Source organism: Hippopotamus amphibius, chromosome 6 (assembly GCF_030028045.1).
Source record: "Hippopotamus amphibius kiboko isolate mHipAmp2 chromosome 6, mHipAmp2.hap2, whole genome shotgun sequence".
NCBI lineage: Eukaryota > Metazoa > Chordata > Mammalia > Artiodactyla > Hippopotamidae > Hippopotamus > Hippopotamus amphibius.
Window position 1 is genome coordinate 84,016,845 of NC_080191.1, and position 19,686 is coordinate 84,036,530.

A 19,686-nucleotide genomic window follows, 5' to 3' on the forward strand; every position below is an offset into this window, starting at 1 on the left:
AAAAAAAGTGATGTCAGAATATTTAAATTTTTGTTTCTTTGATAATTAGATTAATATTTTCATAAACTTATTAGCATTTTTTGTAATCAGGTGTCTAAGCTATACTAATGAAAAATGGGGAATGACAGGTTTTCTTATTGGTTTGTAAGAATTCTTTAAATATTATAACATCTTTTCTCTACTCTGTTGTCAAAGTTCACCTTAGTTTATGTTAAATTCTATGCTGTCCATTTAAATACTGAAATTAAATGAGTACATAAAAATTTATTAGTAACATTTGAATACATATGTATTATTTTTTAAAACTTAGTCTAGATGGATTAGAGTAAAGAATAAAAATTTTCCTTTACAGCCCCATCCTTCATGCTATTCTTTTCTGTATTATTGTTAACAGTCTGAAATGTGCATATGTATGTATATATATCCTTTCAAATTTTTTATATGTAACCTAATTATATAAACATGATCAAATATATATATAGCTTTTAACATATAAAAATTATATCTATATATTTCTCCAATTTATTTTTTCCATTAATATATCCTAAAGAGCTTTTCAGCATGAAAACAGTACCTTGCATCATAGATGAATACATATTTCTTGAATTAAAGAATCCATGTCAATGCACAGAGATTCACCTAAATCCTTTTGAATGGCTACATGAGAGTTGATAATTCTTTATATTTATGTTTATTGAAAAGTATCAGCACTTTTGTGGGATAGATTTCCAAATAAAAACTGTTAAGTTGCAAAGCATGTGTTTTTAATAGATGTTTTTAAAACAGAGTGATGAACTGACTGAAAAAATGTACCAATTTCTACCCTCACCAAAAGCATGTGCAAATACTAGTTTCCCTACACCCTTATCAACAATGTAGATTAGCAGTCACTTTCATTTTTGCAAATTTCATGGTCAAAAAAACCCATTTATTGTTTAAATACACATTTCCCTGGTTTTCAGCAAGAATTAGCGTCATCTAAGTAGCTAACATGTTCTGCTAAGAACTGCATTTTTGTACATTGCCTCTATGTGTATACCTTTTTCCTGGGGATGTTTTTTATTTGTTTGTTTGTTTTTGGCTGCACTGCATGGTTTGTGGGATCTTAGTTCCCCGATCAGGGATGGAACCCAGGACCACAGCAGTGAAAGCACGGAGTCCTAATCACTGGTACCCCAGGGAATTCCCTTTCTGGGGTTTTTTTAAAACTGATACATAGGAGCTCTTTATATATTGTGCGTATTAATCCTTTGCTGCTTTTAAGTAGTGCAAACATTTTCTTCCAGTCTATTGCTTCCTTTCAACTTTATATTATATTTTGTTTTAAAGAAGTTTCAAAACATCAATAACTTATTTTGTATTTTGCTGTTACTCTGAAGCGGTTATTTCATATTCTAAGATCAGATTGTTTATATATACGTGTATATGTAAATTTGTCTTTCAAATTTTTTTGGAAATTTAACCCTTCAAGTCCATTTGGAATTTGCTTCTATAGCATGGTATTTTACCACACCATTTATGTAACCCCATGTTTGTGATATTTTATCATATACTCAATTCTTAAATATATTTAATGACTGTTTCAGTGCTATATAGTTCCATTGATCTGTCTTTCTATTCTTTTAGAAAAATCCTACTCTATTTACATTACTGTAGTTTTATATATATTTTAGTATGTGCTCAGGCAAGTTTCTCTATATTATTTTTTAAAAGTTTTTCTTAGTCATCCTTACCTTTCTTCAAGTGGTCTTTTTTTTCTTAATTTCTTTTTTTCCTTTTTAAAAAGAATTTTACTGCGATATAACTGACATAAAATAAACTGCATATATTTAAAGTGTACAATTTGATATTTTTTCTTATTAGTCATCTATTTTACACATATTAATGTATATATGGCAATTCCAATCTCCCAATTCATCCCATCCCAACACCCCCCCACCCTGCTTTCCCTGCTTGGTGGTGTCCATATGTTTGTTCTCTACATCTGTGTCTCTATTTCTGTCTCGCAAACCTGTTGATTTGTACCATTTTTCTAGATTCCACATATATGTGTTAACATATGATATTTGTTTTCCTCTTTCTGACTTACTTCACTCTGTATGACAGTCTCTAGGGCCATCTGTGTCTCTACAAATGTCCCAGTTTCATTCCTTTTTACAGCTGAGTAATATTCCACTGTATACATGTACACATCTCCTTTATCCATTCGTCTGTCAAAGATATTTAGGTTGCTTCCATGACCTGGCTACTGTAAATAGTGCTGCAATGAACAGTGGGGTGCATGTGTCCTTTTGAATTACGGTGTTCCCTAGGTATATGCCCAGCAGTGGGATTGCTGGGTCATATGGTAACTCTGTTTTTAGTTTTGCAAGGAACCTTCGTACTCTTCTCCACAGTGGCGGTAGCAATTTACATTCCCACCAACAGTGCAAGAGCGTTCCTTTTTCTCCACACCCGCTCCAGCATTTAGTGTTTGTCAATTTTCTGATGATGCCCATTTTAAGCAGTATGAGGTGATACCACACTGCAGTTTTGATTTGCATTTCTCTAATAATTAGTGACGTTGAGCATCTTTTCATGTGCCTTTTGGCCATCCGTATGTCTTCTTTGGAGAAATACCTATTTAGGTCTTCTGCCCATTTTTTGACTGGGCTGTTTATTTTTTTGATATTGAGCTGGATAAACTGTTTATATATTTTGGAGATTAATCCTTTGTTTGTTGATTCATTTGCAAATATTTTCTCCCATTCTGAGGGTTGTCTTTTCGTCTTGCTTATAGTTTCCTTTGCTGTGCAAAAGTTTTTAAGTTTCATTAGGTCCCATTTGTTTATCTTTGTTTTCATTTCCATCACTCTAGGAGGTGGGGCTCTTGAAGTGATCTTTAAGTTTAATTTTAAAATTTCCAACGGAGGAGGAATCAAGATGGCGGAGTAGGAGGATGTGTGCTCACTCACTCTTGCAAGAGCACCGGAATTACAACTAACTGCTGAACAATCATCCACAGAAAGACACTGGAACTCACCAAAAAAAAAAAACAACCCACATCCAGAGACAAAGGAGAAGCCGCAATGAGACGGTAGGAGGGGTGCAATCACATTAAAATCACATCCCATAAATGCTGGGTGGATGACTCACAAGGTGGAGAACAGTTATACCACAGAAGTCCACCCGCTGGAGTGAGGGTTCTGAGCCCCATGTCAGGCTTCCTAACCTGGGGGTCCAGCAACAGGAGGAGGAATCCCCAGAGAATCAGACTCTGAAAGCCAGCTGGATTTGATTGCAGGACCTCCACAGGACTGGGGGGAATGAAGACTCCACTCTTGGAGGGCACACAAAAAAGTGTGCTCACCAGGACCCAGGGGGAAGGAGCAGTGACCCCATAGGAGACTGACCAGACCTACCTGCTGGTGTTGGAGGGTTGCCTGCACAGGGGGAGGGCAGCTGTGGCTCACCGAGGAGACAGGGACATTGGCGGCAGGGGTTCTGGGAAGTGCTCATTGGCTTGAGCCCTCCCAGAGTCTGCCATTAGCCCCACCAAAGAGCCTGTAAGCTCCAGCACTGGGTTGCCTCAGGCCAAACACCAAACAAGGTGGGGACACAGCCCCACCCATTGGCAGACAAGCAGATTAAAGTGTCACTGAGCTATGCCCGACCAAATCAGATTAAAGTTCTACTGAGCTCCATCCATCCAGCCCTACCCACCATCAGTCCCTCCCATCAGGAAGCACCCACGAGCCTCCTAGATAGTTTCCTCAACAAGAGGGCAGACAGCAGAATCAAGCAGTATCAGCAGTATTTCATCTTGTGGAACTGAAAACCACAGCCACAGAAAGAGAAAGTGAAAAGGCAAAAGCTTTGTACCAGATGAAGGGACAAGAAAAAACACCAGAAAAACAACTGAATGAAGTGGAGGTAGGCAACTTTCCAGAAAAAAAATTCAGAATAATCATGGTGAAGATGATCCAGGACTTTGAAAAAAGACTGCATGCAAAGATCGAAAAGTTACAAGAAAAGTTTACCAAAGACCTCGAAGAATCAAAGAACAAACAGAGATATTCAACACAATAACTGAAATGAAAAATACATTAGAAGGAACCAATAGCAGATTAACTGAGGCAGAAGGGCGAATAAGTGACCTGGAATACAGAATGGGGATAATCACTGGTGGGGAAAAGAATAAAGAAAAAAGAATGAAAAGAACTGAAGACAGCCTAAGAGACCTCTGGGACAACTTTAAACACACCAATATTCGCATTATAAGGGTCCCAGAAGGAAAAGAGAGAGAGAAAGGACCTGAGAAAATACTGGAAGAGATTATAGTTGAGAATTTCCCTAACATGAGAAAGGAAATAGCTACCTAAGTCCAGGAAGCGCAGAGAGTCCCAGGCAGGATAAACCCAAGGAGAAACACCCCAAGACATATAGTAGTCAAAGTGACAAAAATTAAAGAAAGAGAAAAGTTATTAAAAGCAACAAGGGAAAAACAACAAATAACATACAAAGGAACCCCCATCAGGTTAACAGCTGATTTCTCAGCAGAAACTCTACAAGCCAGAAGGGAGTGGCATGGTATATTTAAAGTGATGAAAGGGAAGAATCTACAACCAAGAATACTCTACCCAGCAAGGATCTCATTCAGATTCGACTGAGACATCAAAAGCTTTACAAACAAGCAACAGCTAAGAGAATTCAGCACCACCAAATCAGCCCTACAACAAATGCTAAAGGAACTTCTCTAAGCAGGAAACATAAAAGAAGAAAAGGACCTACAAAAACAAAAACAAAAAAATTAAGAAAATGCTAATAGGAACATACATATCGATAATTAGCTTGAATGTAAATGGACTAAATGTACCAACCAAAAGACACAGACTGGCTGAATGGATACAAAAACAAGACCCATATATATGCTGTCTACAAGAGAGCCACTTCAGACCTAGGGACACATACAGACTGAAAGTGAGGGGATGGAAAAAGATACTCCATGCAAATGGGAGTCAAAAGAGAGCTGGAGTAGCGATACTCATATCAGGTAAAATAGACTTTAAAATAAAAAATGTTACAACAGACAAGAAAGGACACTATATAAAGATCGAGGGATCAATCCAAGAAGAAGAGATAACAATTATAAATATATATGCGCCCAATATAGGAGCACCTCAAAACATACGGCAAATGCTAACAACTATGAAAGAGGAAATCGACAGTAACACAGTCATAGTGGGGGACTTTAACACCCCACTTATACCAATGGACAGATCATCCAGACAGAAAATTAATAAGGAAACACAAGCTTTAAATGACACAATAAATCAGCTTGATTTAATAGATATCTATAGGACATTACATCCAAAAAACAGCAGATTACACATTCTTCTCAAGTGCACATGGAACATTCTCCAGGATAGATCACATTTGGGGTCATAAATCAAGCCTTGGTGAATTCAAGAAAACTGAAATCATATCAAGCATATTTTCTGACCACAACACTATGAGATGAGAAATCAATTACGGGAAAAAAACTGTGAAAAACACAAACACATGGAGGCTAAACAATATGCTACTAAATAACCAAGAGATCACTGAAAAAATCAAAAAGGAAATCAAAAAATACCTAGAGACAAATGACAATGAAAACACAACGATCCAAAATCTGTGGGATGCAGCAAAGGCAGTTCTAAGAGGGAAGTTTATAGCAATACAATCCTACCTCAAGAAACAAGAAACATCCCAAATAAACAATCTAACCTTACACCTAAAGAAACTAGAGAAAGAAGAACAAACAAAACCCAAAGTTAGTAGATGGAGAGAAATCATAAAGATCAGAGCAGAAATAAATGAAATAGAAACAAAGAAAACAGTAGCAAAAGTCAATAAAACTAGAAGCTGGTTCTTTGAAAAGATAAACAAAATTGATAAACCTCTAGCAAGACTCATCAAGAAAAAGAGGGAGAGGACACAAATCAATAAAATTAGAAATGAAACAGGAGAAGTTATAACGGACACCGCAGAAATAAAAAGCACCATAAGAGACTACTACAAGCAACTATATGCCAATAAAATGGACAACCTGGATGAAATGGACAGATTCTTAGAAACGTATAAACTTCCAAGACTGAATCAGGAAGAGACAGAAAATATGAACAGACCAATCACAAGTAATGAAATTGAAACTGTGATTAAAAATCTCCCAACAAACAAAAGGCCAGGACCAGATGGATTCACAGGTGAATTTTATCAAACATTTAGAGAAGAGCTAACACTCATCCTTCTCAAACTCGTCCAAAACATTGCAGAGGAAGGAACACTCCCAAACTCATTTTATGAGGCCATCACCCTGATACCAAAACCAGACAAAGGTACTACAAAAAAAGAAAATTACAGACCAATATCACTGATGAATTTAGATGCAAAAATCCTCAACAAAATACTAGCCAACAGCATCCAACAACACATTAAAAGGATCACACACCATGATCAAGTGGGGTTTATCCCTGGAATGCAAGGATTCTTCAATATGTGTAAAGCAAACAATGAGATACAGCATATTAACAAACTGAAGGATAAAAACCACATGATCATCTCAATAGATGCAGAAAAAGCTTTTGACAAAATTCAACACCCATTTATGATAAAAACCCTCCAGAAGGTGGGCATAGAGGGAACCTACCTCAACATAATAAAGGCTATATATGACAAACCCATAGCAAACATCATTCTCAATGGTGAAAAACTGAAAGCATTCCTTCTAAGATCAGGAACAAGACAAGGATGTCCACTCTCTCCACTACTATTCAACATAGTTTTGGAAGTCCTTGCCACAGCAATCAGAGAAGAAAAAGAAATAAAAGCAATCCAAATTGGAAAAGAAGAAGTAAAACTGTCACTGTTTGCAGATAACATGATACTATACATAGAAAATGCTGAAGATGCCACCAGGAAACTACCTGAGCTAATCAATGAATTTGGTAAAGTTGCATGATACAAAGTTAACACACAGAAATCTCTTGCATTTCTATACACTAACAATGAAAGATGAAAAAGAGAAATTAAGGGAAACAATCCCATTCACCATTGCAACAAAAATAATAAAATACCTAGGGATAAAGCTAACCAAGGAGGTAAAAGACCTGTACTCAGAAAACTATAAGACACTCATGAAAGAAATCAAAGATGACACAAAAGATGGAGGGACATACCATGTTCTTGGATTGGAAGAATCAACATTGTGAAAATGACTATACTACCAAAAGCAAGTTACAGATTCTATGCAATCCTTATCAAATTACCAATGGCATTTTTCACAGAACTAGAATAAGACATTTTACGATTTGTATGGAAACGGAAAAGACCCCGAATAGCCAAAGCAATCTTGAGAAGGAAAGACGGAATTGGTGGAATCAGGCTTCCTGACTTCAGGCTATACTACAAGGCTACAATGATCAAGACAGTATGGTACTGGCACAAAAACAGAAATATAGAGCATGGAGCAGGAGAGAAAGCCCAGAGATAAACTACGGTCAACTAATCTATGACAAAGGAGGCAAGGATATACAGTGGAGAAAAGGCAGCCTCTTCAATAAGCGGTGTTGGGAAAACTGGACAGCTACACGGAAAAGAATGAAATTAGAACACTCCTTAACACCATACACAAAAATAAACTCAAAATGGATGAAAGACCTAAATGTAAGGCCAGACACCATAAAACTCTTAGAGGAAAACATAGGAAGAACACTCTTTGACGTAAATAACAGCAAGATCTTTTTTGATCCACCCCCTAGAGTAATGGAAATAAAAACAAAAATAAGTGGGACCTAATGAAACTTCAAAGCTTCTGCCCAGCAAGGGAAACTATAAGCAAGACGAAAAGACAACCCTCAGAATGGGAGAAAATATTTGCAAATGAATCAACAGACAAAGGATTAATCTCCAAAATACATAAACAGTTTATCCAGCTCAATATCAAAAAAGGAAACAACCCAATCAAAAAATGGGCAGAAGACCTAAATAGGTATTTCTCCAAAGAAGACATACGGATGGCCAAAAGGCACATGAAAAATGCTCAACATCACTAATTATTAGAGAAATGCAAATCAAAACTACAATGAGGTATCACCTCACACAGGTTAGAACGGGCATCATCAGAAAATCGACAAACAGTAAATGCTGGAGTGGGTCTGGAGAAAAGGGAACGCTCTTGCCCTGTTGGTGGGAATGTATATGGATACAGCCACTATGGAGAACAGTATGGAGTTTCCTTGAAAAACTGAAAATAGAGTTACCATATGACCCAGCAATCCCACTGCTGGGCATGTACCCAGAGAACACCATAATTCAAAAAGACACATGAACTCCAATGTTCACTGCAGCACTGTTTACAATAGCCAGGACATGGAAGTAACCTACATGTCCATCAACAGATGGATGGATAAAAAAGAAGTGGTACATATATACAATGGAATATTACTCAGATGTAAAAAGCAGTGAAACTGGGACATTTGTAGAGACATGGATGGACCTAGAGACTGTCATACAGAGTGAAGTGCGTCAGAAAGAGAAAAATAAATATCGTATATTAACACATATATGTGGACTATAGAAAAATGGTACAAATCAACCGGTCTGCAAGGCAGAAATAGAGACACAGATGTAGAGAACAAACATATGGACACCAAGTGGGGAAAGCGGGGAGGGTTGGGGGGGGATGAATTGGGAGATTGGGATACCAAATAGTACACTCTAAATATATTCAGTTTATTGTATGTTAACTGTATCTCAATAAAAGTTCTTAAAAAAAAATTTCCAACAGGATCTTGATATAGATGCATTAATATTATGAACTTGAGAAAAACTGGGTATCTTTCAATGGTCATTTACCTTTCCATCTGGGAGTATCATATGTTTAGTCATACAAATTTCCTTTAATATGTCAGTGAAACACTGCAGATTTTTTTCCATATTAATTGCAAACATCAGGATTATTTCTAAGTGTATAAAGTTCTTTGGGGGCCACTATTACAATGACATTAGTGATTTTTTAAAAGAAAACACTTATCTTACTTGAACCGTGGGGAAAGCCTCTAGGATAGTATACAAAATTGTTTATCCTGCCTATGTATAATTTTACAAGGAGAAGGTAAACACCTTTTTCAAAGGGGTCAAGTCCTCATTTAAATTTACATAGAGAAATACATCCCAAAGTCAAATATATATTTTTGTTTGATTCATGTCTCTGATTTCTTCCATTAATGTAGGTAATCCAGAGTGAAATACATAGGGATCCTAAAATAGTCAAAACATTCAGCTCCATGGGGAAGAAAAAGGAAAAATAAAAATCTATTCAATTTAATTGCAAGAATTAACTGGTGGAAAAAACGGTCTGAGACAAACTGATCTCCTGAAATAAAATCAAATTTCATTTCTAAACAATATCACTTGATAAAAATATGTAGGTTTAAGTAATACTTTAAAAAATTTCTCCAGAAATTCTGAGTGAACTAATAAGAGAAAAAGCATACTTCTGATCAGTTGTCTTTGCTATTTCATTTATATGCATAACAATATACATTTTAAAGATAATTTAACTTCACACTGAAGTCAAATGTTGTTTGATCAACTAAGTTGTGTTTCTACCTAGATCAACAATTTTATCTTTGCATTTTAGAAAGGATAAATAATTAATGTGTTTTTCAACAAAATATTTCAAAAAGAAAACAGAATCTACTCAAATAACTCGGTAATGTGAATTTTAAAAGTCCAAGTACCTTAACTTCTTCACATAATTCAGTAAGTCGAGCTTCTACATCCATTTCCTCTGAAAGGAGTAAAGAGTAATTAGAGGAAGTATTTCAATGTTAGATCTGAAAACTACTTTTGAAATTACATAAAGTTACCTTAAGAAAACCAGAAGGTTGCAAAATATCTGGACTATATTAAATACATTAAATTTCAACGTAATATATTTTCATAAACACGTTAATCATGCAGGTAATGTGATAATTATTAAATTCTATTTCTGATTACAGGCATACCTCAAAAATACTGCAGTTTGGTTACAGACCACTGCAATAGAGCAAAAACTGCAATAAAACTAGTCACATGAATTTTTTGGTTTCCCAGTGCATATAAAAGTTACATGTACACTATACTGTAGCCTATTCAGTGTGCAATAGCATTATGTCTAAAAAAATGTACATACCTTAATGAAAAAATACTTTAATGCTAAAAAATGCCAACCATCAACTAAGCCTTCAGTGTGTTTAATATTTTTGCAATAGTAACATAAAAAATCACTGATCACAGATCACCATAACAAATAATAATAATAATGAAAAATCTTGAAATATTGTGAGAAAAATCTTGAAATATTGTATCAAAGTGTGATACAAAGACACAAAGTGAGCAAATGCTGTTGGAAAGATGGTACCAACAGACTTGCTTGGCGTAGGGATGCCATAAATCTTCAGTTTGTGAAAAACGCAGTATGTGTAAAGTGCAATAAAGTGAGGTATGCCTGTATTAAGCAGCGGGTTTCAGTCCTCATAAGAGGCTAACAGTGTCAAGGAAATACTGACTATATACCTCAAGTAACTTGCACAACTGCATCATGAAAAAGATAAAACATATAACTATGGTTTTATTTCATCTCACATAAGTTCCAGTAATCTTAGTATTTTGTATTACATATGTACATGCTTTGCTTTTTACAAAAGCTTCGCTTTTTACAGTAGCTACAGTTCAAGCCGAAATAACTTTTGTAACCAAAACATATTTAAAGCATACCTGGAATATAAGCTATTTAATGAAATGAATGACAAAATCCTTTTCAACAAAAAGTAAGTTTATATTTTAGTTTAATAAATTCGGTTTTCTATAAGATAGTCTAAAACTGAGGCAATTTTTGTTCATATAACCCTGACTTATTTAATGCCTGCTATAACCATTTACAAAGGGGGGATGCAGATTAATTTACAATTAAAATGGTAATATTTACAAAGGAATATAGAAACTAACAGAATAGAAAGATTTATTAGTTATTTTTTGCAGGGAAGGAATTTCGCTAAAGCCTAAAGTATCATGTTTAGGTATACTTAATTTTTCTTTGGAAATCAAACTAAAATGAGTTCTCCTAAGAGAATTCTAACAGAATAGTTGTCAGCAAACAAAATTCCATTATCTTGTTGCTATAAGGGAGTTTAGCTGATCATTCTCACACAAAGGCAAGAATACATTCTGTGACATCCCTGAATTCATTCCTCAGCTCAGTATCTCATAAGGTATACTGAGTGATTACTACTTGATAAAAAGAATGGTAAACATTTAAATTTCATAAAATAAGCAGTTTCACTCACATGGTGAACACAACCAAGCTATGATGTGAACAGCAAATACTCTATTGGTAACTAAAACCAGCAGAACACACAAATGTTTTGTAATTCACAAAATATATAAATAATCCACTGATAACTAAAGAAATCTGCTGAGATTTCACAAATCATTTCACTGTCAGATAAATCAGTGTTTTCTAATGTTAGGTTTCCAAAAAAAAAGAAATGTGGCTGACCCTGTATTAAAATCATAACTTCCACATGCCTACATATGTTTTCACATCACTTATGATGTTTTCCTTTGGTAGAAGAAAATCAGCAAAATTGGTCTTAGTAGGTTATATATTCTACCTATGAATTTTTTAAAAATGAAAGTAAACTTTTTAGAGTTTTGATACACTTTTCTCATCTTTACATACAAAAGCCTAAATACAGAAACTGGTCCATTTGCATCATGATTCATGAGAGCTACTTGAACGCAAACACCTTCAGGGATGCTTAAATGCCAAACTTAATTTCAAAACCTTTGAGTTGAAATGATTTCAAAATCATTTAGGATTTTAACTGAGTTTAATTTTTCTTTTAAAAATTCCTATATATCTATTTATACAATTTTATAGAAATGTATACAGGTTATTATTTTCTTACAATTTTTTTTTTTTTGGCTGTGTCACACGGCTTGTGGGATCGCAGTTCCCTGACCAAGGACTGAACCCAGGCCACAGCACTGAAAGCCTGGAATCCTAACCATTAGGCCACCAGGGAACCCCCTACAAACTTTTCTTAACTTGGCTCCTCCTGCTAATCAAAGGTGGCAGCCTAGAACACACCCTTCCATATTTTCAAATATATACATATACGAGATGTGGAGTCACTGTTTTACAAAAATGGGTTGTATTTCACAAACTTTCTGTAATTTGCTTTTTTTCTCTCAGTAGTACTCCATATAAATCTGATATGCAACCCTAAAGCACTTTTTTCAAATGGCTGCATAACATTTCTTGGTAATTCCTCTCACAGTCCATTCTTTGCTGAATGATGAGCATTTATCTTTTTATAAATTTATTTATTTATTTATTTATTTATTTATTTATTTATTTATTTATTTTATTGGCTGTGTTGGGTCTTTGTTGCTGCACACTGGCTTTTTCTAGTTGCGGCAAGCAGGGGCTATTCTTCATTGTGTTGCGTGGGCTTCTCATTGCGGTGGCCTCTCTTGTTGCAGAGCACGGGCTCTAGGCACATGGGCTTCAGTAGTTGTGGTACATGGGCTCAATACTTGTGGCTCATGGGCTCTAGAGCTCAGGCCCAATAGTTGTGGCGCATGGGCTTAGTTGCTCCGTGGCATGTGGCATCTTCCTGGGGAAGGGATCGACCCCGTGTCCCCTGCATTGGCAGGCGGACTCTTACCCACTGCGTCACCTAGGAAGTGATGGGCATTTATCTTTGTTTTCAGTGTTTTGCCACTAAGAATACTGCAATCAACGTGCATGTACATATACCGTTAATACTAGTACTCCTCTCTATGCTACAGATGAGCAAAAATGGACTTGCTAGGTCAAAGAGTAAATGTATTTTAAATTTATTTTCTAAATCTATCCACCCACTCATCTACTTATTCATTCAACAGATATTCAGAGCGTAGTTCAGATAATGCCGACACAATGCTAGGAGTTAAGGATAAAAGATATCTCAAAAAAAGTATTATTTAACTAACTTCATTATGTTTTAGTTTTGAGTCAAGTCTTTTCCCACCCAGCCAAACACTGGACCCTTCTTTATATAGGCTTTATTAAATGAGCAGCATTTTTAAAAATTATTTAGCATGCTCACATCTAAATTGATAGGTTGGCAATACAACAGTTAATGAGAAGTATATTTTTATTGCTAAAAGAACACTAAAACATGTCATAAATGACCATAATTTCACACCATGAATTCTTTAATATTATAGTTAAGTTACTTAATGGAAATATAAAATTATATTCCAAAATAATGACCATAAATAAATCTTCAATCTTTCTTTTTTCCTTCCTGATGAGTTTCTCGCTTAATAACTTTAGTGAAAAATGACCCAATATAAGTATTTCTGAGCTAGTTTTCATTTGAGTAATGTGGAGAAAGATTTTGGCTCCTTAATTTTCTTTTGTCCATACTTCTGAAAACTGAGAAACAAATACTATGATTTGATTTGATTTCTTATTTCTATAGCTTTTCATAACTTTAAAAAAATGTAATTGTGATGGTCTATTCAACACCAAGTAAAAACTTTCAATATACTTATGGAAAGATAATAAATTAAGGTACTATTGCTATTCAAGAACAAAAGTCTAAAACATACAGGGAAATAAAATAAAATAAAAAATAAAATAAAATAAAATGAGATCAGAATATTTCCTTTCAAATATGTAGCATACCTGGATAGTGGTGATTTGATATTACTGTATTTTGCTTTTGAAATTTAGAACAATAAAAAATAAATGCAAATTGACTCAAAAAACAAGACCAGATACTAAAGATGTTTCTCTCTTTACTTCTGTAATGTATGAACCCAGCTTCAGTTTTTAAACCACATTTTATTATCCTCAGCCCTACCCAGAGACAAACTGACTTTGAGCAAATTTAAGGCATTACTATTAAACCAACAAATTCTGGCAATGAACATGGTTTCCAAAAAGTGCTCTTTGTAGGAACTCTTAAATGAATATGAAAAAAGCCAAAGAAATCTTTGCGTTTAACATTTTCAGTTTAAATAAAAACCTCAATATTAAAATTAATTAAGAATTAACCAAAGTTTATCTACAAACCAAACTGATTCTATAAGTAAGTTCTTAAATAAGGGTGGTAGGAACATACAATATTAAGAAATACATATTTGTGAAATTTGACACTAATTTAAAGCAAAGTTTCATACTAATTAAAAGGGATTATTTACTTAACCTATTTGTAAACATACCTAGACAGGTGTCTTTCTGGGTTGGTGGCTGTTTTCTTCTGAGAAGGCGCTCATAAAGGACCTGCATGTTGGCCTTGGCTAGTTATAAGGATTGCACACAGCACTAGTTACTATACTCCTTTTACAATAAAATTTACTAGAATTTTCCAATTTGTTATTAATAGATTTAGTATTGATCCGATAGTGCAGTTAGATTAGAACACTAGAGCAGAATCTTTCAGTTTGTTAATTAGCTTATTAGAATTACAAATGATGTACATTCAAGTTTATGTTACATTGTTCTTTTTTCTTTTTTCTATTTAAGTGTATGTGCCACTCAACATTTCATAATCCAATATTATTTTTATGTTTTAATTTCTTAAACTCAGAATTTTAGATTTGGCAGGGGTCTCAGAGATTAGCTAGGTCAACCTCCTACCTTTACAAGTGCAGAGACAGGGGCCCAGAAAGGTTACATGACTTGCTAAAGCCTATGTTTCAGAATTCCTGATACCCATTTTCAGTAAGAGTTCCTTGCACAAACCAATAATTAACTGTATGTCATCAAAAAAATGTACATCATTCATCTATGAGAAAAGAAAAAGACAAGAAGAATGGAATTCAAGCCATTATTTTTAAAAAAGGAATAGAGTTTAGATACACTCTTCACAGCATGGTGGAATTGAAGACTTTTAAATATATACTTATTTGAAAACTCAAGAAAAGTGCTAAATAGTAGAAGGAAATAGAATATATCCTCTAATCAAGAACTACTTTTTATAAACAGAATATGCAATAGTTTTATTTTGAATACTTAATATTAAGACTATTCTTTCAGGGATCATTTCTATAGTTTGTGAATACTTAATATTTTTAGATGTCTTCCTAGAAGATGAATTCAAGAATAAACTAAAATTTACAATAAATAGAAAAGAAAATATGATGAAATATAATGAAAAGTGTAAGAATAATCCAAAGTATTACTGATAAGTATTTATTGAAGATGAATCTTGATTTTTAAAAATCCCTAGGAAACTACTATAAAGTATGTGCTGATGCCTATGCACTTCTCAATTATCAACAAAAACTGTATTGTGCTATTTCATTCATTCAACCATTCAACAAATATATTTTGAGTAAATATCATGTGTAAGGTACTAATAATTTTATTCTATCACTATTATTTACTTATCTAAAACTGAAGTCTGGGTTTGTTTCAGAATTGTATTATCTGATCAAATATTTTAAGCAAATAATTTGGAATAAAATTGATATTCATTTAGTAACTGACTCCTGAAATGAAATGTAAGAGCTCTTTTAATTATGGTATTTTCTACATTACCTTTATAAGCCTGAAGTAATATATATGTTCCAAAAGAGCCATCCTCGCCTGAGGGACAGCTAACAGCCTTATAAATGAATGGACTGTCATGCTGAAACCAGATAAATTAGTCATAAAGTGCTAATACTGTCTAAGCTATTTGAAATAAATCTTTGCCTTTGAAAAGAGACGCTTGTTTTCTTTGAAAATGATTTCCTTTTGTAGAGAAATATTTTTTTCTAAGTTAAAATGTGGTTCAAATGTTTTTTCATTCATTACATGTTAAAACTATTTGAAAATGCCATGGAGATGGACATCTTCCTCATGCAGGCATGAACAGGCCCACCTTATGTAGGGCCTCTCTGTACTAAAACCACAAGAATCCCACCTGTCTGGGGGAGTTTTCTGGCCTCCCTCAATGCTGAACTGATTCCCTATTAAGGCAACGGGGATGCCAAAGCTCTTCAAAGACAGAGACCTGCTTTCTCCTCAGCACCTTGCTCAGCCCGAGGGAATTCCTCCATGAACAAGTCTTCCTCGTGGAGCTTCCTCACACCCCCGCTTTCTGCATGCCTTCATCTTTCCTTCCTGATGCATTCAGCACTCTGGACCCCTTCAATCCTCCTGCCCTTAGAATGGAAACCAGTGTGTACACACAGTCCCAGTTACTGACAGGTAGGAGGTGACAACAATGGTTCAAACCTGCAGTCCTGAGCACTACATGCTGATGCTCCATGAATCCAACACCCACATTGCTAACACATTCTCCTGGAGAAATGCCACTGAACATGGCTTCTGTATCACACGACCACTTCTCAGGGACATGGTATTGCTCTTCATTAATATTAGGGTTTAATAGTTTTGTGGTCTGACCATTAAGCCTAAATTAACCAAAACTTACTATATAATTCTCCTAAGAAAATGTGTTTGAATTCCAAAGAACCAAATTAAAAATTATATGGAGCATAATTTTTTCATTAATTGAGGATAAGTGATAGCCTAAATTAGTTCTACTCTACAAACAATTCTTTCATTTTCAAAAAAGAACATTTTTAAAAGTTTACACTTCTAAGTACATGAAAAAACAAGGAAAAAGAATATTTCAGAGAATAATAATCAAAAGGTTTCCATACTACCATTTTTGTCTTGAGGAAGAATACATGAGCGAAGAAGAACAAACATTTTCCTACTGCTTGTAAAACTGGAGACACACTAGGATCCTTGAATTAAGCATTCTAAATAGTCAACTGAGTGATATCTATTTCTAGTCAAGTCAGGAAAGTGTGAACTGAACTGACTGATAATGGAATTTAATCAAATTTAATCACGGGAGCCGCCGCTGATGGACAGCCAGCCTGTTCTCACAGCTGTGCTTAAGTGAGGTTCAAATCACTTCACTTTCTTACAATTCTTTTGTATCCCAGAAAGAAAATTATAAAAATGGGCTATTTAGACTCAAATCCAAGAATTATTCTCAGTAACAGTGACTATTTTTGATAGTACATCAATATTGTTAAAAGACTGAGATCCTTGAGGAACAAAGAAATAAATAAGAACAATGATTAATTTCAGTAAAATTTAAAAAGTAATTTCTGATTTATTCAATTATGTAATGATGAAAATAATTTATTCTAAAGAGATAATTAAAATGTGCTTTTTATGATGAGCTATTAGCTGATACCTGAAAGTAAATGCTTATAAAACTTTCATTAAAATGTCTGAATAAAAACATTTTTGCAAATCTCAATAGTTTATCTTTTGTGAAATGATATATGTATTTTGCAAACTATAAGTGGTATATAAAATCAAGGCAATATGATTTTTTATTATGTATTACATCATACACGCAGATATTAATGGACTAAAACTAAAGATTGATTTTTAAAAATTATTTAAATAATTTTCAAAATGTTAAAACTGAGTACTGTTATTATTTTCTGAAGTGAAATAAGAGAAATAAGATCTGAGATCACTTACAACCAGATTTATTTAAAAAAAGGTCCCAAGTACCTACAATCTGCTTAGACTGTTAAATATTCAGAAGTATGGATTTAATTTATCTTACCTAATCTATCTAATTTTTCTTCCCTACCTAATAATTCTACGGATAATTACATTCGTTTTCCAGTGACCTTCTGGCTATATTCTAAGAGAAATAGTATATTGACATGCTGTTTAAAAAAAAAACTATCAAAAGACATTTCGAACTTAGAACCAAGAAATTATTTCTCAACATCATAATTTTTTTTTAATTTCAGAAAGTAATTAGCAAAGATTGAAAAAGATGGAGTTGAGAGAGAAGTAAAAGTGAAGCATGTAAACCTAATTTTAGTTTAGAAACTATGGCCAAGCTGATAACTAGCAATATGAGAATGAAGAGAGTGCCTTGAACTAACGCAGAGGTCTGGCTGCTTTCAACATACCCAGTTCTAGTTTCTGACAAGAGGGAAGCTCTTCTGTTACCGTAATGAAGTAGCTATGCAGCCCCTTGAAGGCCAGCAGCAGGGTGGCGCAGAGCGTGTAATGGAAACGATGGGCGTGACGCAGGAAGGAGTCTGCAATGACGAAGCTGCAGCCCTAAACAAGGAGTAGGTTTGGGACACACTGTTAGTAACCAAGAATCTAAAAATAGCACACTTGAAGCTTAGAAAAATAGAGGATTTCCTAATCATGGTTATTCTTATATATAAAAGAAATCTAGCAATATCTTAGGCAGTTATTCTCATTCATACAAGTTATTTAAACACAGGAAACTTCTACTGAGTGACACTCTACTTCTATATTATGAACTCCCTTTCCTTTTAGGGGAGTAATGGCTGTACTCATACTGCCGCAAATTAGGTCTCAACTCTGGCAGCGGTTCTTTCCAGGCTCTTTGGAATGATTCTACCAGTTCTGTTACGGGAACAGGAGGTGAGAGGAACAAGTTAAAAAAGGCCCTGGCTGTCAAAGATCTCTACTCATTAAAGCTTGTACAATCTTGAAGTTGTTTTCATAAAAAACAACTGGAACCAACCAAGTTGTTAAGATCATATTTAGATCTGTAAGTTGTTAAGCTCAAATAATTAAAAGAGCAATCACATTCACAGATATAACAGTTAAAAAACACATTTCATTCAAAATAAGAGAGAAAAGAGGATTTACAAATGTATCAGTTCTTACGTCTGGTGATAACTGTTTTGTGTAGTTAATACCAAAGACCACACTTTCAAGAGTAGGAATCACAGAATCTTTGTTTTGTGCTGGTGCATTTCTGTTTAACCAAGTAGTCTTCACAGGGCGAGGAAAGCTGGAGGAACAAGCATCACGTTATTATTGTCATAATAGTCAATTTATGGTGTTAGGTTAAATGTTTACAAAAGAAAGTCTTAAAGGAATAGAATAGAAAGGGCTTTGCAAGGTTATGATTTCTAAAGTATTCTTAAGGTAATTTTATAATTTTTCCATTAATAATTTGAATTATTATTAAAAAACTAAGATTAGATGCTTGGGATTACTTCTTTATGACTGGGCTTTGGGGAGCCTCAAAGGAGTCTAAAGATAAAACAGGGTGGGATCCAGAACAGCTAAGTGACAAATGAAGGTCAAGCTTTAATTTGGAAATATTGATCTGTCAGAACTGGTGACCAAGTTCACAAAGTTAACACTTAATTAAATATGGGCGCTACTTACAAATAAAGAGCCCCCACTTGAGTGCAGAAAAATAAAAACCACTGAGTCTACTTGCTGCCTCTATTTTTCAAAAACAAAATATTTCCCTTCTCTTCACTAAATATCTATAAACTCTATTAAGATAACCTTAGTAAGTGCTTCAAGGCACTACCTCAATCAAATAGTGTTTGAACCACTGCTGTAAGTATTAGTGCTACATTTAATACACCATAAATTCTGTTTGAATGTTTAAAAATCATAAACAATTTTTTCTGAGATAAAGTACTGGTTAATTATAAGAAGTCCAAAGCATTTGACTATTTGGCAGTTTGGCAAAAAGGAAAAGACAGGAAAGTAAATCAGATGTACCATAAGCAGACTGCAGCCTTCATTTGCAAAATCAATTTGCTTGGCAAAAATGAAATATCTAGATCCTAGCAAAGAGGGTGTTG

General features: G+C 34.4%; 1 protein-coding gene across 11 annotated transcripts in view; it reads right to left on the reverse strand.

The window, feature by feature from the left end:
- Nucleotides 1-19,686, reverse strand: part of FAM135A (family with sequence similarity 135 member A) — a 113,862-nt gene that overhangs the window by 39,714 nt on the left and 54,462 nt on the right. For 10 of the 11 annotated variants that reach the window (XR_009054333.1, XM_057739289.1, XM_057739294.1 and 7 more), the window contains 4 exons: nucleotides 18,746-18,872; nucleotides 18,007-18,160; nucleotides 14,284-14,361; nucleotides 9,765-9,814 (listed from right to left, as the gene is read on the reverse strand). Coding sequence is in view for 10 of the 11 variants with exons in the window: in XM_057739289.1 (XP_057595272.1) it covers nucleotides 9,765-9,814; nucleotides 14,284-14,361; nucleotides 18,007-18,160; nucleotides 18,746-18,872 (409 nt within the window). In the remaining variant the exon portion in view is untranslated. Of the gene's footprint in view, nucleotides 1-9,764; nucleotides 9,815-14,283; nucleotides 14,362-18,006; nucleotides 18,161-18,745; nucleotides 18,873-19,686 lie in introns of those variants that run through there. The other variant, XM_057739292.1, reaches the window with a different exon arrangement.